At 47.9% G+C, this 16,831-nt stretch overlaps 1 protein-coding gene across 1 annotated transcript; it reads left to right on the forward strand.

Moving 5' to 3' along the window:
* Window positions 1–1,462: 1,462 nt before the first annotated feature.
* Window positions 1,463–3,925, forward strand: LOC126548624 (uncharacterized). The gene has a single exon (XM_050196875.3). The coding sequence runs from the start codon at window positions 1,746–1,748 to the stop codon at window positions 2,391–2,393; it is 648 nt and encodes a 215-aa protein (XP_050052832.1). The 5' UTR covers window positions 1,463–1,745; the 3' UTR covers window positions 2,394–3,925.
* Window positions 3,926–16,831: the final 12,906 nt, after the last annotated feature.

Consider the following 16,831-nt stretch of genomic DNA (forward strand, 5'->3'; position numbering starts at 1 on the left):
GCATGTCATGGTTGCTGAACTGCCACTTATATATATGTTAGACATATCTTCAATAAAACATCAGTTGAGAGGCAGCGCCGTGTGGGCGTTTTTACCTTCCTTTTGTCCGTGTCTTGTGTTGCGCTCTTACGAACCTTACAAAGTTTAGGCTGCCCACAAGATACCAAAATTACTTTAGCATTGGGTGAGCGTGCGCAATGGCTTAGAGGGGTTTTTCGACGCCGTACTATGATGCATCGATGGATTTCGTTGTGTTTGCACTTAGTACAGAGGCATAGCGACGGCTCAAGGTAGCATAGTTATATTGAGAATTTGACAGCACCATCCGAAAGTAAGAAAATGTCAAGTCCTGCTTTTTCACCAGAGAAATGACGTTCATGATTTCCGCAGTTCCCACCTTACTTAAGTATAATAATGATCTTTTCTTTTTTGTTTTTAAGTGCAATTTTTATTATCATGCTCGTATTTCATACATTTACATTTAATGCATTCATTGCAATCTCAGTCCCTAGGGATTTAATGCAGATTGGCGCCACGAGAAAGCGAACGCGCTTAGGTCAGCGGTAATACGCGCGCTCGCAGATCTCCGAGTTCCGTCAGGCCAGCGGCTCGAAAATCAACAGCGACTGAAACGTCGCAACGTTTTTCATGCACACGCTGTGCGAGCATGCCTGCAGGCTTCACTCAAGAAGCAGACGAACCGTGAGCCTGGTCGGGACCTTTCCGCTGACTGCCGCTTGCCCCGTGAAAGTCAACACCCTGACAAGACGCACGCGGCAGAAGCCTTTCCTCTGTTCTCCCCAAAGAGCAGACCTCCCTTCCGGTCAACCGAGTGCGCAGCACGCACCCCATGCCTCGAACGCAGGCTCGCAAGCAGCATGCGCTGCAGAGGAGAGATCTGCCAGGCGCATCTCGCGCCGCTGCCGGCCTTTCTGCGGGGCGACAGACGGGCACCCTGGGCTCCCACTAGACGCGGGAGAGGGAATTCGCACGCACCTATTCGCTTTCTTTTGCTGTTTTTTCTAACGGAACCCGCACACAGGCTTAATCACGCGCAAGCCGCCAGCGGACGACAACAAGCGAGAGAGAAAAGCAGCACCCTTACTCCTGAACGGTAGCCGCATCCACCACCACTCTCCTGACCCTCTCCCATCATTGAAGAGGAAACCACGCGAAGAAAGTTGAGAGACAGCTCCCGGGTGTGCCACAACCGTTCAGGTAGCTAAGACCAAGAGGGGAAAAAGAACCGTTCTGAGACGAGAGAGAATGGGAGGTGGGGTGCATCCGGGCAAGGGCAGCCGAGGGCTGCGCGCCAAGAAACAAAAGCAAGAACGGAACCTGGTCGGCAGACGCCTCCCGTTCATTGGTCGCTGTCGCAGTTCTCCTCCCCCGAGGGGGATGCTCCTGCCGGCGCCCCCGGAGGCAAAGACTTCCTCGGGTCCCGCTGCCAGACACACCAGAAGCCAAGCGGCTCCCAGCCAGAAGTGCTCCGACAATCGCCCCGGAGTGCAGCATCCACCGCCACGCGGCGCTACCTTGCCGGAGAGAACCGGCCCGTAACAGCCAAGGCCAAGCCGTGCCGCCTCCTTGCTCCAGAGACCCGCCGGCCCAGTCGTGAGCCAGGCACTCCTCACCCAGTCCCTTGCATCTCGCTACGCTGAGCGGGCCAGTTTGAATGCAACACTTTGGACGGCCGGGCTACGCCGCAACGTGTTCCGATCAGCGCTCTTCCCTGTAGCACTGCAATGAACGCTGCTAGTGCGGCCCTGGCCATGGCTGTCAACTGCCTCACAGACATGGCCCTTCTTGAGCAGCAGCAGCACCACGACTTCACGTGCTACACATCGCTGCACCACCAACACGAACAGATGAAGCCTCTATCGTATGGGGTGCCTCTGTCAGACGGATGCCCAACACCGGCGTCAAGCCCAGCGACTTTGCCACCCTGCTCGCCCGACTCCGAGAGCCCCGCGAGCCTCACCGAGCTCTGTCCAGTCTCTCGGGCTGGAGCCGGCGCACACCTGGACTCCGTGCTGCCGTTCCGGGGGCCCACAAGGGACGAAGGCGAGTCTGACGAATTCGACTCGGATGCTGAGAATGGGAGCGAGTATTCTTCTCAAGACTGCAATAGCACTTCGCCCTTCGGGAAAGGGTCCAGCAGCAAAAGAAAACCCTCGGACAAGGCTCCGCCGCCCCCGGTTGTCCTCAAAAAGAGGCGGCTGGCCGCCAACGCTCGAGAACGGCGCCGAATGCACTCGCTGAACGTTGCTTTCGACAGGTTAAGGGAGGTGGTGCCGTCACTGGGAAACGACCGAAAACTCTCCAAATTCGAAACGCTCCAGATGGCGCAGAGCTACATCAATGCACTCAGCGAACTGCTCCTCAGACAGTGACTTCGCTCATCCAGGCCGCGCACCTGACATTTCCACGGTATCCACTCCTCTCTGTTATTGAAAGTGCCAATGTAGCTGCTGCGCACATGGTGCAAACACACATGTACGCAGGAGTTTCTGGCCTGGGCATGCTGGAAAAGGTATGCGGTCATGAAAGGACTCGGAACAATTTGTTGCGAACTGACTGCCGTCTTCGGCGACATCACGCCTTTGCATGTGGGACTTGAAAGACTTTTTTCTGTTCACGTGACTGGTGTCAGCCCCTGCTCTTATCAGTATTGTTAAATTGAGTAGCGTCGTGTTTTATATACACAGAGGTGTGTTGATGAGCGAACTCAGCCACAGTCAAAAGGAAGAATGTGGCATGCCGCGTATGTATTACACGCCCCAGTGCCTTTTTACTTGTTTTGCACGTAGCCAGGCGCTGATATATTGCACTACTGTCTGAGCACTGGCAGGAAAAGCTCTTAATGTTTACGGAAAGTAAGTAGCTTCGTCAATGTCCATAATTATGTCAGATCAGATAATACTCAAGCGCTCAGCGTATGTGCCACTATGCCAACATTCCAAAATACCACAGCTACCTCCGCAACAAGGCCAAAATTTATTATGTCAGGGATTTATGATACGGATAGTATTATTCACTTTTTCTGAAGCTTACCAAATGTATCCTTGCATTCCAATATTTCCAAATATCAGTCGCTTATTCATTTGCCTTGCGTTGTGTTAGTTCTGATACAGCCAAGATTTCCAGCATTTTGTTTTTCATTTGTTCCGTCTAAATCCTCTCATCTACATGCGTTTGTTGATATAGTTGTTAATGCTTCCGAGTGGCATTGTATATTGCAGACTTCATTATGTCGTATTGTCCGGTTGGGCCCGGTCAGAACTGCCAAGTGGAGAACCATAGAGCTGCTCAGTGTTTTCAAATTCTGAGCGCATCATACTAGTCCCTATACTTGCGGTTCTATAACGTTTTACGAGGCATTCCCATCTTAGATGATACCTATGAAGATTCTTTACGGTGCCGAAGGTGCACGCAAAATGTGCCATAGATAAAGGTACAGACTTTGCTCAAGCTTTGTGTGTTTTGTGTCAACCTCTTAGTGCCAAAGCGTTGTTTTATGCCACAGCGCTGTCTAAAGTTTCACACTGCCTTCAAATTGCAGTCTATTTTGACGTCGCGTGGCATTTGCATGTTACTGTTGTAAAATATTTCGCCCTCTTATCCTTTTGTGCCTTATACACATTTACGAAGTTGGAAATAAAAAAAAAATCAGTTATACACTATATAAGTCTTGTCTAGTCATTGCACCTTCTGTGTAGACCTTGCGAAGTGCTGGAACTGCGCTTGGGACAAACATACAGGCGTTATGAAGAGGATATGTATGTAATCTACATAGTAATATATGGTGCGTATATTTACTTGAAATTGTATTGGTTGAGTCGGACGCGGTACTGAATGTGCCTAAGCCTTCCTCACATACTGCATGCTTAAGGGAAACCGTGGTTTTAAATCGCCATTAGCTGGAGGCAAAAACTGCAGTGGAGTAACGTGCGGCCACCCAGCCATCCGAAATTAAGTTGCATAAAATAGGAATTTGACATTAGAAGGGAATCATATTTGTGCACAAGTATGAACGCTTGTATTTATCCATGCAGCCTCAAATATATGTTCTTCATTTTTTACAAGCACGCTTAAACGGCACGGTAAGCTACCATCGCAACTTGTTTTTCTATCGAGGGCGTCAGACAGGCGTGCTGAATTTTGCATGTCGAGAAATTTTGTTTGTCCTACTTTACTTATCAGTATTATCTACAATTCAATAGAAAAAGTCAGCGATGGACCACGAGAGGCAGGATGAGTCTATAAACTAAGATAACGTTTGAGACGATAGCGAGAGAGTGATTTCTGGAAGCATATTTTTTACCATGTCACTGCGATACCTATATTTTTTTCCGAAGCAAGATAACTTATGCAAGAAAAGTTAAGGGAAAAATTGTTGCTGCACACTTGCCTATTAACATACTATGACATTGTCTTGCTATAATATCTCCATGCGCTCATTTCGTTATAGCGAGTTGTCGCACGAATTTTTTCATTGATAGAATTTCATAACGTTGGCTGAATTAACCGCGCCATTGCGTAAATCCCCATGAAAATATCTCATTTCACATATACTGGGCGCCCCAGCTAACGTTAGCCACACTGTTCAGTGAAAAAGAAAAGAAATATTTCGAAAGATGGCGCAAGATACAACTATAAAATCTACGGTATTCGATCGTCAGTGGTGTGACGACCGTACATTGAAGGTCTTAAGATCGTGTCTCATATCGCGCTTTTGAAGTCGTTTTTTTTTTTTGTTGAACAGCTTCACTAACATTAGCTGGGCGACCATATATAGAGCGAACGTCAAAGCTCGTAAGGAACATTGATTAAAAGGGAGCATTCGTGCATCTCTGATTGTAATACCAGTACATAGGTGCTGGCGAAGTTGCTTATACAGGGCGTCCCAACTATCATGCACCAAGATTTAAAAATATACAAATGCCACATAGCTGGACAGAACCAAGGTAATGTTGTTTGACGTCGCTTGGAGATACTGAAATTATTTGTTTCATTCCGCCTAATTACATAAGTAGTACTAATTAATCAAGCTCTCAAATGTTATAATTAAATGAAAAGTGTAAATGAGAAAATTGTAGAGCAACATGAAAAACTCCAAATACGGCTTTCTGTTGCTAATACGGGCTACATAAAAGTGTTTTTCCGAGTTTGAGAGACGCTCGCGAATACGTGCAAAGTGCCTCCCGCGGTCAGTCGCACGGCAATTTTTTGTGTGTTCGCGGGCTTCTGCCATGCTTGGAAAAACACTTTATGTAGCACGTGTTAAGCAACAGAAGTTTATTAATTAATTAAGACTACTTATGCAATTAGGCGGAATGGAAAAAATAACCTCAGTATCTCCAGCCTAACAACATTACCTTGGTTTTGTCCAGCTACGTGGCAATTGGATATTTTTAAATCTTGCTGCATGATAGTTGACGCACCCTCTATATACATCTGTATTTGCTTGTCCATGCGTACATGTGTCTGTGAAAGCGTGTTTGAGCAATTTCAGCTACACTGTTTTTGTTTAATATTTATCCGAACTTTTGTGTGCGTGCAGACGTGCAAATAATTACGTGCCTCCAGCACTGTATACATACATATATTTCTTTTTGATTCTTCGCTTTGCATGTATAACCTCGCTGAGCGTTTGGAGCTATTTATGGTATTTACAAGCAAGCACGTTTCAATCTGGTGCATTAGCAACAAATGGTATATGATGGGGGTCATCTGAGAGTTTTTTGGTATGGTATTATTGAGAAAGTTTTCGCCGCACACTTAAAACACATGAAGACCGAAGCAATATTGTCAGGCAGATCATTCTGAGTATCGTCGCGTTCTTGCTTCAGTATCCCTGTGTTTGGTTATGTGTCACGACGAACTCGGTGATAATGTCGCACCAATGACATTTGCTTAGTGTTTCTGCTATAGGTGAGTTTCGAGAACTGTAACCACTGCACTGCTTGTGGGTACAGTCTAGTCCCTGTGTCCCACGGGCACTGTATGTGACAAATGTCGTTGTCGTGCTGGTGCTGTTAAATGCAGCGCACGTCATCTCCAACAGTGGAGCACACTGCCTTTGCCAGCTATCTTAGTTTCGGCTGGCGGACCGGTCAGCAGATCCGTCCTAACGTTTTTTTAGCTTTTAGTCTGCTTACAGTATCTTTTTTTTTTTACATTTCAATGACGCGGATGTAAATGTACATGGGATGCTACGGAAGCCACACACAAACACACACGCGCGCGCACACGTACACACACAAGAGAGAGAGAGAGAGAGAGAGATAAGAATACAGGAAGGCAGGGATGTTAACCAGTCAATAGTCTGGTTGGCTACCCTACACTGGGGGAAGGGAGAAGGGGAAGAGAAAGAAGGGAGAGAGAAGGTGTAGGTATGTGTACGGAGAGCACTTCAGTTAAAGTCGCTCGAGCAAACCAGAAGTTCTGAGAAAACACAAAAGTGCCTTCACTGCCTTCTGAGCCGATGATCGGTCGGGACGGTGCTCTAATATTGTCTGTTCACTCAGAGGACGATCGTCTAGTTTCCTCAATGTGTCGGACAAATACTGTCTTTGTGCTTGAAATTGAGGACAATGGCACAATATGTGGTCAATGTTCTCCTCGCATGCGCATACACACACAAGAAAGCAGTCACCGCAAAGCGACCTACTGCAGCCTACCATCCGACAACGTTAACAACCCGCGTCATTATCAAAGACGCGCATGCGCTCTGCGCACAGTGCTTCGATTGAATGTAACGGCCGCTGAGCGCCTGCTAGCCCCACTCAAACTGTTCAAGGCGTTCAACCGCAGTCCCCGAGGGCGGAAATTTCTCGCGTAAGTGACTATGAAGGGCGAACTTGACAGCTCTTATATAGCGAAGACATCGCGGATGATGCGTTCCACAGAAAGCGCCCAACCTCCACACCATCACTGGCCCCATGAGCAACGGTATATGGACGAACCGAACGCACGGCCTGCAGGTAATGACCGCAAAGTGCTCCGGGTCGACCCCGCTTCACACACGCCTGGCCCGTGGCCCGCACGAACCGCAACGCGCTAACGAGGGGCGGTGCCGATAAAACACCCGCATCAAAAACACCGTGCATTTGCTGTCCGCGCCCCTTCACGCAAGCGTCACGCGTCAATCACGCGAGAAAACGCAGAGTCTCGTCACGTGCATTGCTGAAGGCGTGGCGCCTGCGCCCGTACAAACTCGCTCTTTAAGAGCATAAAAGCGCGGGTCCACGCGTCTTCCGCATTGTTCCGTCGAGCACGGTGCGTATTAGGGCGAGGAAAAAAGAACGGAAAGAAAGAAATGGAAAGCTGCCCTGTCTATAGAATGCGCTCGTCGACCAAGAGGTCAGGGATGAATGTTCGGCGCCGCCGACGAGCTGCTCTTCTATCAATGGTTTCCTCTCATCGTCAAAACTCTTGCACGCACTGTCTCCCTGACTTCGCGCCTGTACAGTTCAGCATTGAGAAAGAGGAGATAACGTCTTATGCGGGACCACATAACCTATACCTATATATACCACAGATGCAGTAGACGATTGTCAGCACTGAAGCAAAGCGATCTTATCTAGTTTGTATTTGTTGACGAAACATGGAAACTGAAAACGAAATGAAAAGGAATGGAGGATTCTGGTAGTTTTTAACGTTACCGATATATTAGCTTTGAAATCGACCTTTGACTTTACTTTTTTTGATAAAGAAAGATAACATTTTATTGAGAGAAAGCCGGTCGGTCATGTAGCAGTAACAGTTTGTTGAGATTTGGCGCAGTCTTCCCGTAAACGGAATTAACAATGCACCTTTCAGGAATAGAGAGGAGAGTAGAAAAAACAAAGACCGAAAACCGGGAGATTAGGCAGTGTAAGTGTCGGCGGGCTACGCTTTGTCTACCCACGAAAAGCAGCCGCATTCTGACGAAACCAGGAATCTGAAAGTATTTGTGTAGGATTTTTGTATTTTTTTAGCCATCTTTTTTTTTTTTGTTTGTTTTCATGAAAAGAATGTAATGTATCGCGACACTCGTGTTCATTTCAGCACGCCTGTGCTATTTGCGTTTTGCGTACGGCTTGCGTGCTCAATTGTTGTAGGACCAGAAAGCTTCGTCAAGTCATACGACCTTTAGCTTCTGCTTCTTTTCTGTTGTATTTCGGATATAAATTCAATTCGATTCAATTTCGCATTAGTTTCTCTCTCTCTCTCTCTCTCTCTCTATATATATATATATATATATATATATATATATATATATATATATATATATATATATATATATATATATATATATATATATATAACTAGTATTTACAGTCGGGAAGAATAAAAGCCACTGCTTAATCGATCACGGCGGTTTCCAGCGCATCGCTTGTTTGCAGGCCAGAAAAGTAAAATAAATATAATGCCTGCAAAGGCTCTTGACTTGCAACTCTGTAGGGCGGGATTCGAAAAACTACTTATGCGCCACTAAGAAAAAATTCTGCGTCGTTCAACTGCTTACAATAGCTGATGGTCTTTGCGAAACTGGTCGCAGCTTGAGGTAATCTCCTGGTCAAAGTGCGCCTTATTGAATGCAGGTACAATGCGATGGGTCGTTCTCAAAGTGGCTGTTCTTTCTAAAGGCCATACAGTGAATACATATGGGGGCGAGAAATCTGCTCAGACTTGCTTAGGTCAAGGGCAAAGTTATTTCTGGGTGCAAATCGGCTGCTGGCAGACACCGTTTAAGGAACGTCAATGTTGGCCTACTTTTGCATAGTTCATGGAAAGTATAGATGTTGCATTTCAAGTTTTTGTGTTTGTTCGTTGAGTGCTTTCGATGAAAATGTTGCAAGCGCATGCAGAAATGAAATATACCGCTAAAAAGGGCTATTTTATTGTTGCGTATTCATCTATGCGACTTGTTAAAACCCATCATGCCTTTTCTGTTGTGTAAGCTATTATCTTCCTTGTCTGTATGACCTGACTTTCAGTCTCAGCATAGCATGGTATTTGGACTGTTTGAAGACTTCTCCGTCTTTTTTTTTTTTTCGTTAACAATGCTCTTTCCATGTTGTAGTTACACCTTTGTACAAAGTGTGCGCTGTTTTGTTTTGTATGGAGGAGTCTTGTAGCAGTTATCTTTATGTATAAATCATTATTTTCGCTTCGTGGCTTTGTTCACTGCTTCGATTCCATGTTTGTTTGTGATTTGATGAAAACCAGATGAGACGCACTGGTGTGATCGTACTTGCATTACTGTGGCGTAAACGTGAAAAAATAAATGTATTTAAACGAGAACTGAGCCTTGTACAAATCTTCTTCTCTGCCGTGGTTCCTACTGCTTTATCGACAACAAAGACAATCCAGCAATTGGACTGGCGTAGTTTTGCGGTGACCTACGTCGCAAGAAATTAGCGTGATTGGTGTCTGCTGAAACCATCAACATCCCAATGCGAGAGGGGCCTTTGATGGCATAAGTGCACTCGCCGCCTCCCGCCTTATTTTGTGACGGTGCGCACGCAAGCAGGAAGGGAAAAAAGTGTTTACGTTACAGCAAGTACTAACAGCAGCGTCGAACTAAGCACAGCTAAACTAAGTCTGACTTTATTTGTTTCTTTAAAGAACAGACGTTCACTGCCTGGATATGATCAACGCCACCAGCTTTTTCGACGATGGCGAACATGCTTGTTGAAGCTCTATACTGCAACCGCTTGTCGTGCTTCCGCCAAATGATCTCAATACCGAACTATGTTGATTGCTTTTTGTTCGTTTATTTGTTTGTTTTTTGCAGCCTATCTGTACCACTGCAAAACAGGCACACTATGGAAGATGCCGATGACAGCCGCCGCCAAACAGAGCAGGCAAGCATTCGTTGCATTTTCGAATCCTCCATGCGTGATCCATTAGGGTGGCCCACTATTAAACCTCTTCCGAACATAAAAATGTGAAAAAAAAAAAAAAAACGGAGTGAGCCCGTGGGGACATGCAACTGGAGAGAGAAAAATCTGGGAAGCACAAGAGGATAGCATTCACGTGGAGGCCACGATCACAATGCACACGACGCCGTCAGCCGACGGTTGACTCGCGTGGCCTGTGGGAAGTGCTGCAGGACCTCGCACAACGGTCACCGTGCGCGCGCCAGGCAGAGGAACCGCTCGCTGCTCGAGCAGAACGAGCGAGGCCACGCGCACGCTTACGTGCTTAGCAGGTCGATTAGCGTCGGACCGGGGCCCGTAACGCACCTGCACGGTTCATTTGCCGCACCGCGGTTCGCGGCGGCGACGACAGAGCGGTGCTAATCCGGTTTCGCACGCCTGCTACTGCCGCTCCCACGCAGCCTCCCGTTGCATAGAGGGGTGCGCAGACGCGTCGTGACCAGCGCACGGTGCGATTCGGCGTCCGGCACGGCCTCCGACGCGCCGCAACGGCCGCCGGAAGCGAGGCGTTTTGCCGTACCGAAGCGCCGGATAGGACAACCGGTGCAGTTTTAACGCGATAGCGTTAAGGAGCCCGTGACGCAGAAAATCCGGCGCCTGCGTCTCGCGTCGGACGTCGTTTCGGCAAAAAAAGACAATATTGTACCACCCATAACCAGGCCATCCGTCTGATGCAAGGAATTTACCGAACTAATTGAATTTCTCGAGCTAAAATACGTGGAAAGATTACGAGATACACACAACCTATAGACATGATAGCTCTCGCATTGTAATTTGATTATACGAGAAAACATAATTCGGTTACGCGAAAGCTCAAAGAAATCCCTTTTCCAGTGTTTCCACAATTCACAGACCGACCGCGACGTCCGCCATTTGCGCACGCCGGCTCGTGGCTGTCTAGGGGACCACGGAGTGGCGCACCCAGCTCCTGGCAATACCTCCAGCTGGCGCTCGTCTCCGCCGCATCGCGGCCCACGCAAGAGGCCGTGTTTCTACCACAACGCCCGCCTTCGTGCATAGCGTTCGCGGCCAGCGTTTGCCGGTAAATATTACGCTTACATACGCGTCCAGTTGCCGGGAAGCGCGAGAAGCAGTCAGGGATCTTTGAATGCTGTCGCGTTCTACTTTAAAGGCGAAGCCTTAAGCGTCCTCGAAATTTGTTCATCGCCCGACGTGTCCGACAATTGCTCCGTAGTTTGGACGCAGCCAATGACAGCGCGGCTGGTGTGTGCCGTTTTCAGACGTTCCCTCCACATAGGCGGTGTGGGCGGGCCGGTTTCTCGCCGCTTCTTTTCTGCTTTTTTCTTGCCAACTATAATTCGTTTCTGACACCAAGTAGTTTTAGCGGTTCACTAAAGTTATCCCGAACGTCTGCCTATTCTGCAAAGCAGCGCCTAGTACATTAGCGCTGGCGAGATGGGGAGCCGCGATGCGAGGGCATTTCTCAGGTAGAGAACACACCGACCGTCTGGGCGAGGCCGCTTGCTTGGCTTGCACGTTTGTCTTTCGCATCGACGGCGTTTAGTAAACTAATTTAATTTAACTACGGGCGATATAAGTGTAAGGTGTTAATGGTGTTCGCCAAAATTTGCCAACGACTACGACCCTCCCTAATGCGAAATTTGAGCGCAGCTCTATACGTGTTTTGATTTCGCGATACATTGGCTAGCGTAGGCAATTTGTCTCATGCGGCACTTTCCAAACGGAATGAAGTAGGGCGCGGCGGCCTCGCTAATCGCGAGAGGCGGCGCGTAGGTGACGCGTGGGCGCAATTCACAGCAGCCGCCGCAGACAGACCTCCTCTCATGCAGCGCTTTGGCGCCATCTCGTAGCCATCGTCGCCGCAGAGTCCGTGTTGCGCGACACTACGTATTCTAAAGCTTTCACCATACCCTCCTCCTCCGCCTTCCGCCTCATGGTTCCGCTGCACCCTCTCCTCCGCTTTCCTCCTCGCGCTCTCTCGCTATCGCCGTATTTCATCTCCGGCTGCGCTCCGCGTTCGCATTCGTCCTTCACTGCGCTCGTTCGCCCGATCAGGAGGGACAATGTCGACGCTCGCCGCAGGAACAGGCATCTACGAGCTGCGCTCTAAAATAAGGGCTCTTCGACGAGCTCCGTCTGGATTGCAAACACCGTCGGCCGCGGCGTCCACCGAGCTAGGCTTACCGGTTCTATCGCTGGCTGTCAGCGAAGCCGTCAGTGGAGCACGCGCCATAGTGAAGTGCTTTGTCGCTTGCGCAGACATAAATGTTCCCGTAAAGCGAAGAAGCGTCGTGCGAAGTTGCTTATTTTCTACTTCTCGACTAGGATATGAGGTCTCTCGAGCGTACAAGCTGGGACGCTGGATCTGGGCAGAGTTTACATAACGCTCGCTCGTTCGGATTCGCGTCGAATATATCCTGACTCATCGTATGCTGCATGTCGTTTTATTCAGGAAGCTTAGTACGCCGGAGCATGCAGCGCCGTACCCGCACATCGGATGGGACGCCGAATCGTACCGTTTGTCTCCTGCGTAAATCAGCGCAACGATATGAAAGGAGTAGTGACCAGCCTAGGTAACATCAATAAATGGGAGCGCAACGACTCATTTGATTAAATCGCTCCCATCAAGGTGATTTTTCTTTTTTCTGTGGTTCTTCACGTCTTGCACAGAGAAACCCACGATGGCCACATGTATGATCTCTCTGACCTGTTACCTCAAGTATTTAATGAACCTTACGCGTGATTAAAAGCGAATATGTGTGAGTGTGCAAGGTACTGTCGCGTTAAATATGAGCTGCAACACGGCGCCCATAGTCGAAGGGCCTCCAAGACTGCAAGGCGTCTACGTCACACAAAAAATTGGCCTAAAAAACACGAGTAATTGGAAGGGTGTTCAGTTCTGTTTCGTATGCGTTGGCGCAGCGATGTAATCTTGGAGCCCTTTCAACGACGGGTACCGTGTTGCAGGTCATATCGAACACGTCTGTATATGCTGTCTACGTCTATAGCTAGACCAAATATATAGCTTTGTATGCAAGGTTTTTATTTAGCCGCCGTTTGACAACAGAAAACCACAGCCAGTGACTCGCCGCGGCGGCTAACCAACACTAACTCAGTTGCGGTATGCCTAAAGGTGCTTGGATAATGCTTTCATCGGTGACATGGCAGTTAAAAGAAAAGAGGCTCTGAAAAGCTACACCGGAGTCTAGAGGTTTCACTTTTAAAATGATTAATAGGCGTACCCTACGAGGTCCAGTCATCCTCGTGCTTGCTGATCCAAGTACTATATAGATTAACTTTAGCCGCAGCGATGTTTGAGTGGTGTACTATAGAAGCGGCAATAGTGCCCCAATTGCCAACTATCAAGCACGAGTAGTGCGCAGCAAATCTCCACATTTTTTATGTGTCTCAATTACTGATTATTCATTCAGCGTATTCTGAGTTTGTTCTAAGCCTGAGTGCTTAGGTCACGCTTGCTTGGCGTTACCAAAAATAATTGCATACGTTAACTTTCGTTCAGTCACCCCTGTACATTGTAAGATAGTCTCATTATGGCCGCGGGCTAGTCAAGCTGCTTAAACTAGTTTTTTTTTTTCTCCGTAGAATATGTTTCCACACTGTACTTGAGAATAAATAAAGTGATTTAATTTTTTTTATCATTTTTTTCTGGCGTTGCTCCCACGCCATCCCGCGCGCATGACAGAACGCTCGCAGTCGCGACGAAGATGGCATGCGTCTTTCTTGTTTAAATAATATTGCTCAAAAAAAATATGGACATAAGAGAAGAAGACACACCCAGCGCTTGGTGTCTTCTTCCCTTAGGTCTGTGCGGTTTTTTTGTTGCGCAATATTACTTGAGTTATGGATTACCAACTTGCCCGGAATGCTGCTCTCATTACGTCTTTCTTGTTCCCGCGGATTTGCTCGTTAACAGTAACAGCAACTCAACATGCGAATGTCGCATACACGCACGACAGTACGATGACAGCGCCACCCTGTGTCCGTCGCTGTAAGCTATACGTGATGAGGAAAGACGCACGCACCAGCGAGCGGCCAGGGCCTGCACGCTCTTGACAGCTGTCAGGTGTCGGCCAGTCGGAACTGAAAAAAGTGAAATGCAGCAGCTGCAAACGAGAACGAGCCTTTGCTGATGTAAAATGCCTGCCGTTCGACCCGTCGCCACGCGACGAGAAAGGCTTCCGAGTCCATTCTGCAAATCCATCCTTGCCGAGAAGCTCTCTTGTCACTCCGGCTGTCATCGCATCGTAGGAGGTCGCGGCTCGCCAGATCCAATATAGGCCGCGTAACACCGCTCGCGTAACGAAGAAGCGTTCGGCGGGTCTTGCGAGGTCGGCGCACGGGAAAACACGCTGCCATAGTAGGACTGCCTGTCAATTGCCAAGTAGTGAAGGCATTTACCATCAAAGTGGGAGCGCACATAGGGCGTTGGCCGTGTAGTCGCCGGTGATGGATAAGTTATTAATCTTGACAATAGCCAGAGAGTTCGCAGCACAGTGTTCGTTCCTAGCACTTTCGCAGCCAGTTAGTACCACTCATGCGTGAACAGAATGTATTAGTCGCATGATACTCGACGAACAGACGTCACAACTGACACCCTTCATGGGCGTGTCACGCGTGCGGTATCGTGCAGAATATAATATTACGTGGGACACACCCACCAAGTCTACAGGTCAAAACAAAGGTAGAAAATATCGTTATACAAGAAATCTAAATATGGCACTGGAAAAAAGGAGATGCCTTCAGTTTATGTTAGCATATATTCTTGGCCTCCTTGTCTATTCTCACAAACTTGTTCCTGGTTTTTCTCTCAGCTTCTCCACGTAACATAACCTTTCTCCATAACAATGTCAATGGAATTCGACACTGTCAACAATATCTCGAGATTATATATGCGAATCACGACTCCAAGAGTCGCGCTAAATATTGAGGACCAGAAGCAGAAGCGCTAATTCTGTTACGCGACCGTTAATTCGTGTTTTATGATTAAGTTGCCAGCCATCTAGCAGTACTGTGAAGCTGACAACTAGAATTTTAATGAAACTGTCATTGGTTGCACTACATTTTTATTGTTCTCTTCGTCAGGGGATCTTACTGCATCAGTTTAACAGCTCTCCCATTATAACTGTATTGTTAGCGGTTTTTCTTTGTTTTCTTCTTTTCATTTCCTTCGTGTTCTTTTTTTCTTTTTTTTTTGCTACCTTAGGACAATTAAAATGCGTCCCGAATAAAGCTCCATAGTTCCGCCAAGAAATAAATCGTTTTGAAGGCTTTATAAAGATAGCTGTCGCCAATGTCATAAAGGTTATTCAATAAGCATTACCAGGGTAAAAAGGTGACGTCGCAAAAAATGGCGCATGTTGTTCCAGGTCTCACGTATGCTTGCAGAGCGGCACAAGGTGGGTACAAAAGTGTCGGCAAATAACTAAAGCTGGAGGAAACAGCCTCATTCATTCCTCGTTTTCGTCTAAATCCGACATGCAGTTTCTTGTCTGGAATGAAGTAACTGGCTTTGTTCCTAGGGCTGGAAATAGCTTCAATCTGAATGTGAGCATCTGTAGATGTACGTGCTGTTTGTGTGGCCACTGTGTATACCCAACGCCTTGAATACCACACCTGTCCATCAGCCAGGCTAATTAACCTCATCACCTTCTTATTAAAGTAAGGATTTCACACTCCAGTCAGAGCATTCATTTTACATGTGCGCGTTATTCCAAACAAAAGCAGCCTTAACTGTTCGCTATGTCTAAGGTATCTGCAGAAAGGGAACGCAGTAACCTTTCTTGGTTATTTTAAGTTAATGAAAAAGATAAGAACGGATAAATGATTCAAAAGATCTCTCCTTTGACTTAATTTGTGACGTGATACCTACGTCCTCGGCTGTCGTTGGTATTTGCTCATTTGTTTGCTGCTATTACATTTAGTCAATTATAAAACATTCTTTTAAATACGAGGTACAATGACAGGCAGCAGCGCACGCCACCGTCCAGTGCCGAGGGGGCACGTAAACGGGAAGCTAATGCAGCACCGAGCTGCTGGCGTCTGCCGGCTTCGACGTTTAGTTGATGTTTCTCTTATCCGGCAGATGGCGCCACACAGGTCGGCGGCGCGAGCTACCCGCGTTTACTGCGGGCCTTCATCTTCTCTTGGGAGAAGTTGCTGCAGTTGCCGCTTCAGCCTCCCCATACTTTTTGAGCGACGGCGTACTGCCGCCCGTTTGGACCGGCTGGTTTGGTTTGTTAACGCGTCGCTTCCTAGCCCGCTCATGGAGTGCAGTTCTATTGTGTTAGATAACACACACATTATGCACTTGGAAGTTCTTTGCTCCGATGAGGGTATTCTCCACGAACCGGCCAACCTGATACACAGAGCGCTGGCGCAGTTCCCGAAGCTCGCACCTCAATGCTCACGCAGCATAGTAAATCCCACCAAATCTGAAACGCTTAACAACAACAACAACAAGAAAAAAGAATAAGAAAAAAAAAGAAAAACAGAGCGTGCTCTCTTTTCCTCTCTTAGTTCCCTCGACCTTGCACCATATTCTCTCTTCCGCGCCACCGCGAATCAAGCCCCATTGTTCCCTGCGACTACATCGTAACCCTCAGACGGAAGCGAAGGCAACGACGCGCGGCGATCGCAGCACGTTCAGCCAGTAAACGGCGGAGAAGAAAATCGAGCAGCAGGCGGCGCCGTCATGCCGAGCGAGAAAATTGCGCGCTTTTGTGCTCCGTCTTGAACACTTGACGCGAGGTGGCGGTGCCGGCGAGATAGTCGGGGTGAGCCAGCGAGCGGAAGTTTCCCCTGGACGTGGCAAAGGCCACATCCCGCTGAGCTTGGACTGCACGCTGCAAACTGGCGCAAATCGCCCACAACGTTGGAGCACCAATAAGGCACGTTGCGAG

This window comes from Dermacentor andersoni, chromosome 1, assembly GCF_023375885.2.
Source record: "Dermacentor andersoni chromosome 1, qqDerAnde1_hic_scaffold, whole genome shotgun sequence".
Lineage (NCBI taxonomy): Eukaryota > Metazoa > Arthropoda > Arachnida > Ixodida > Ixodidae > Dermacentor > Dermacentor andersoni.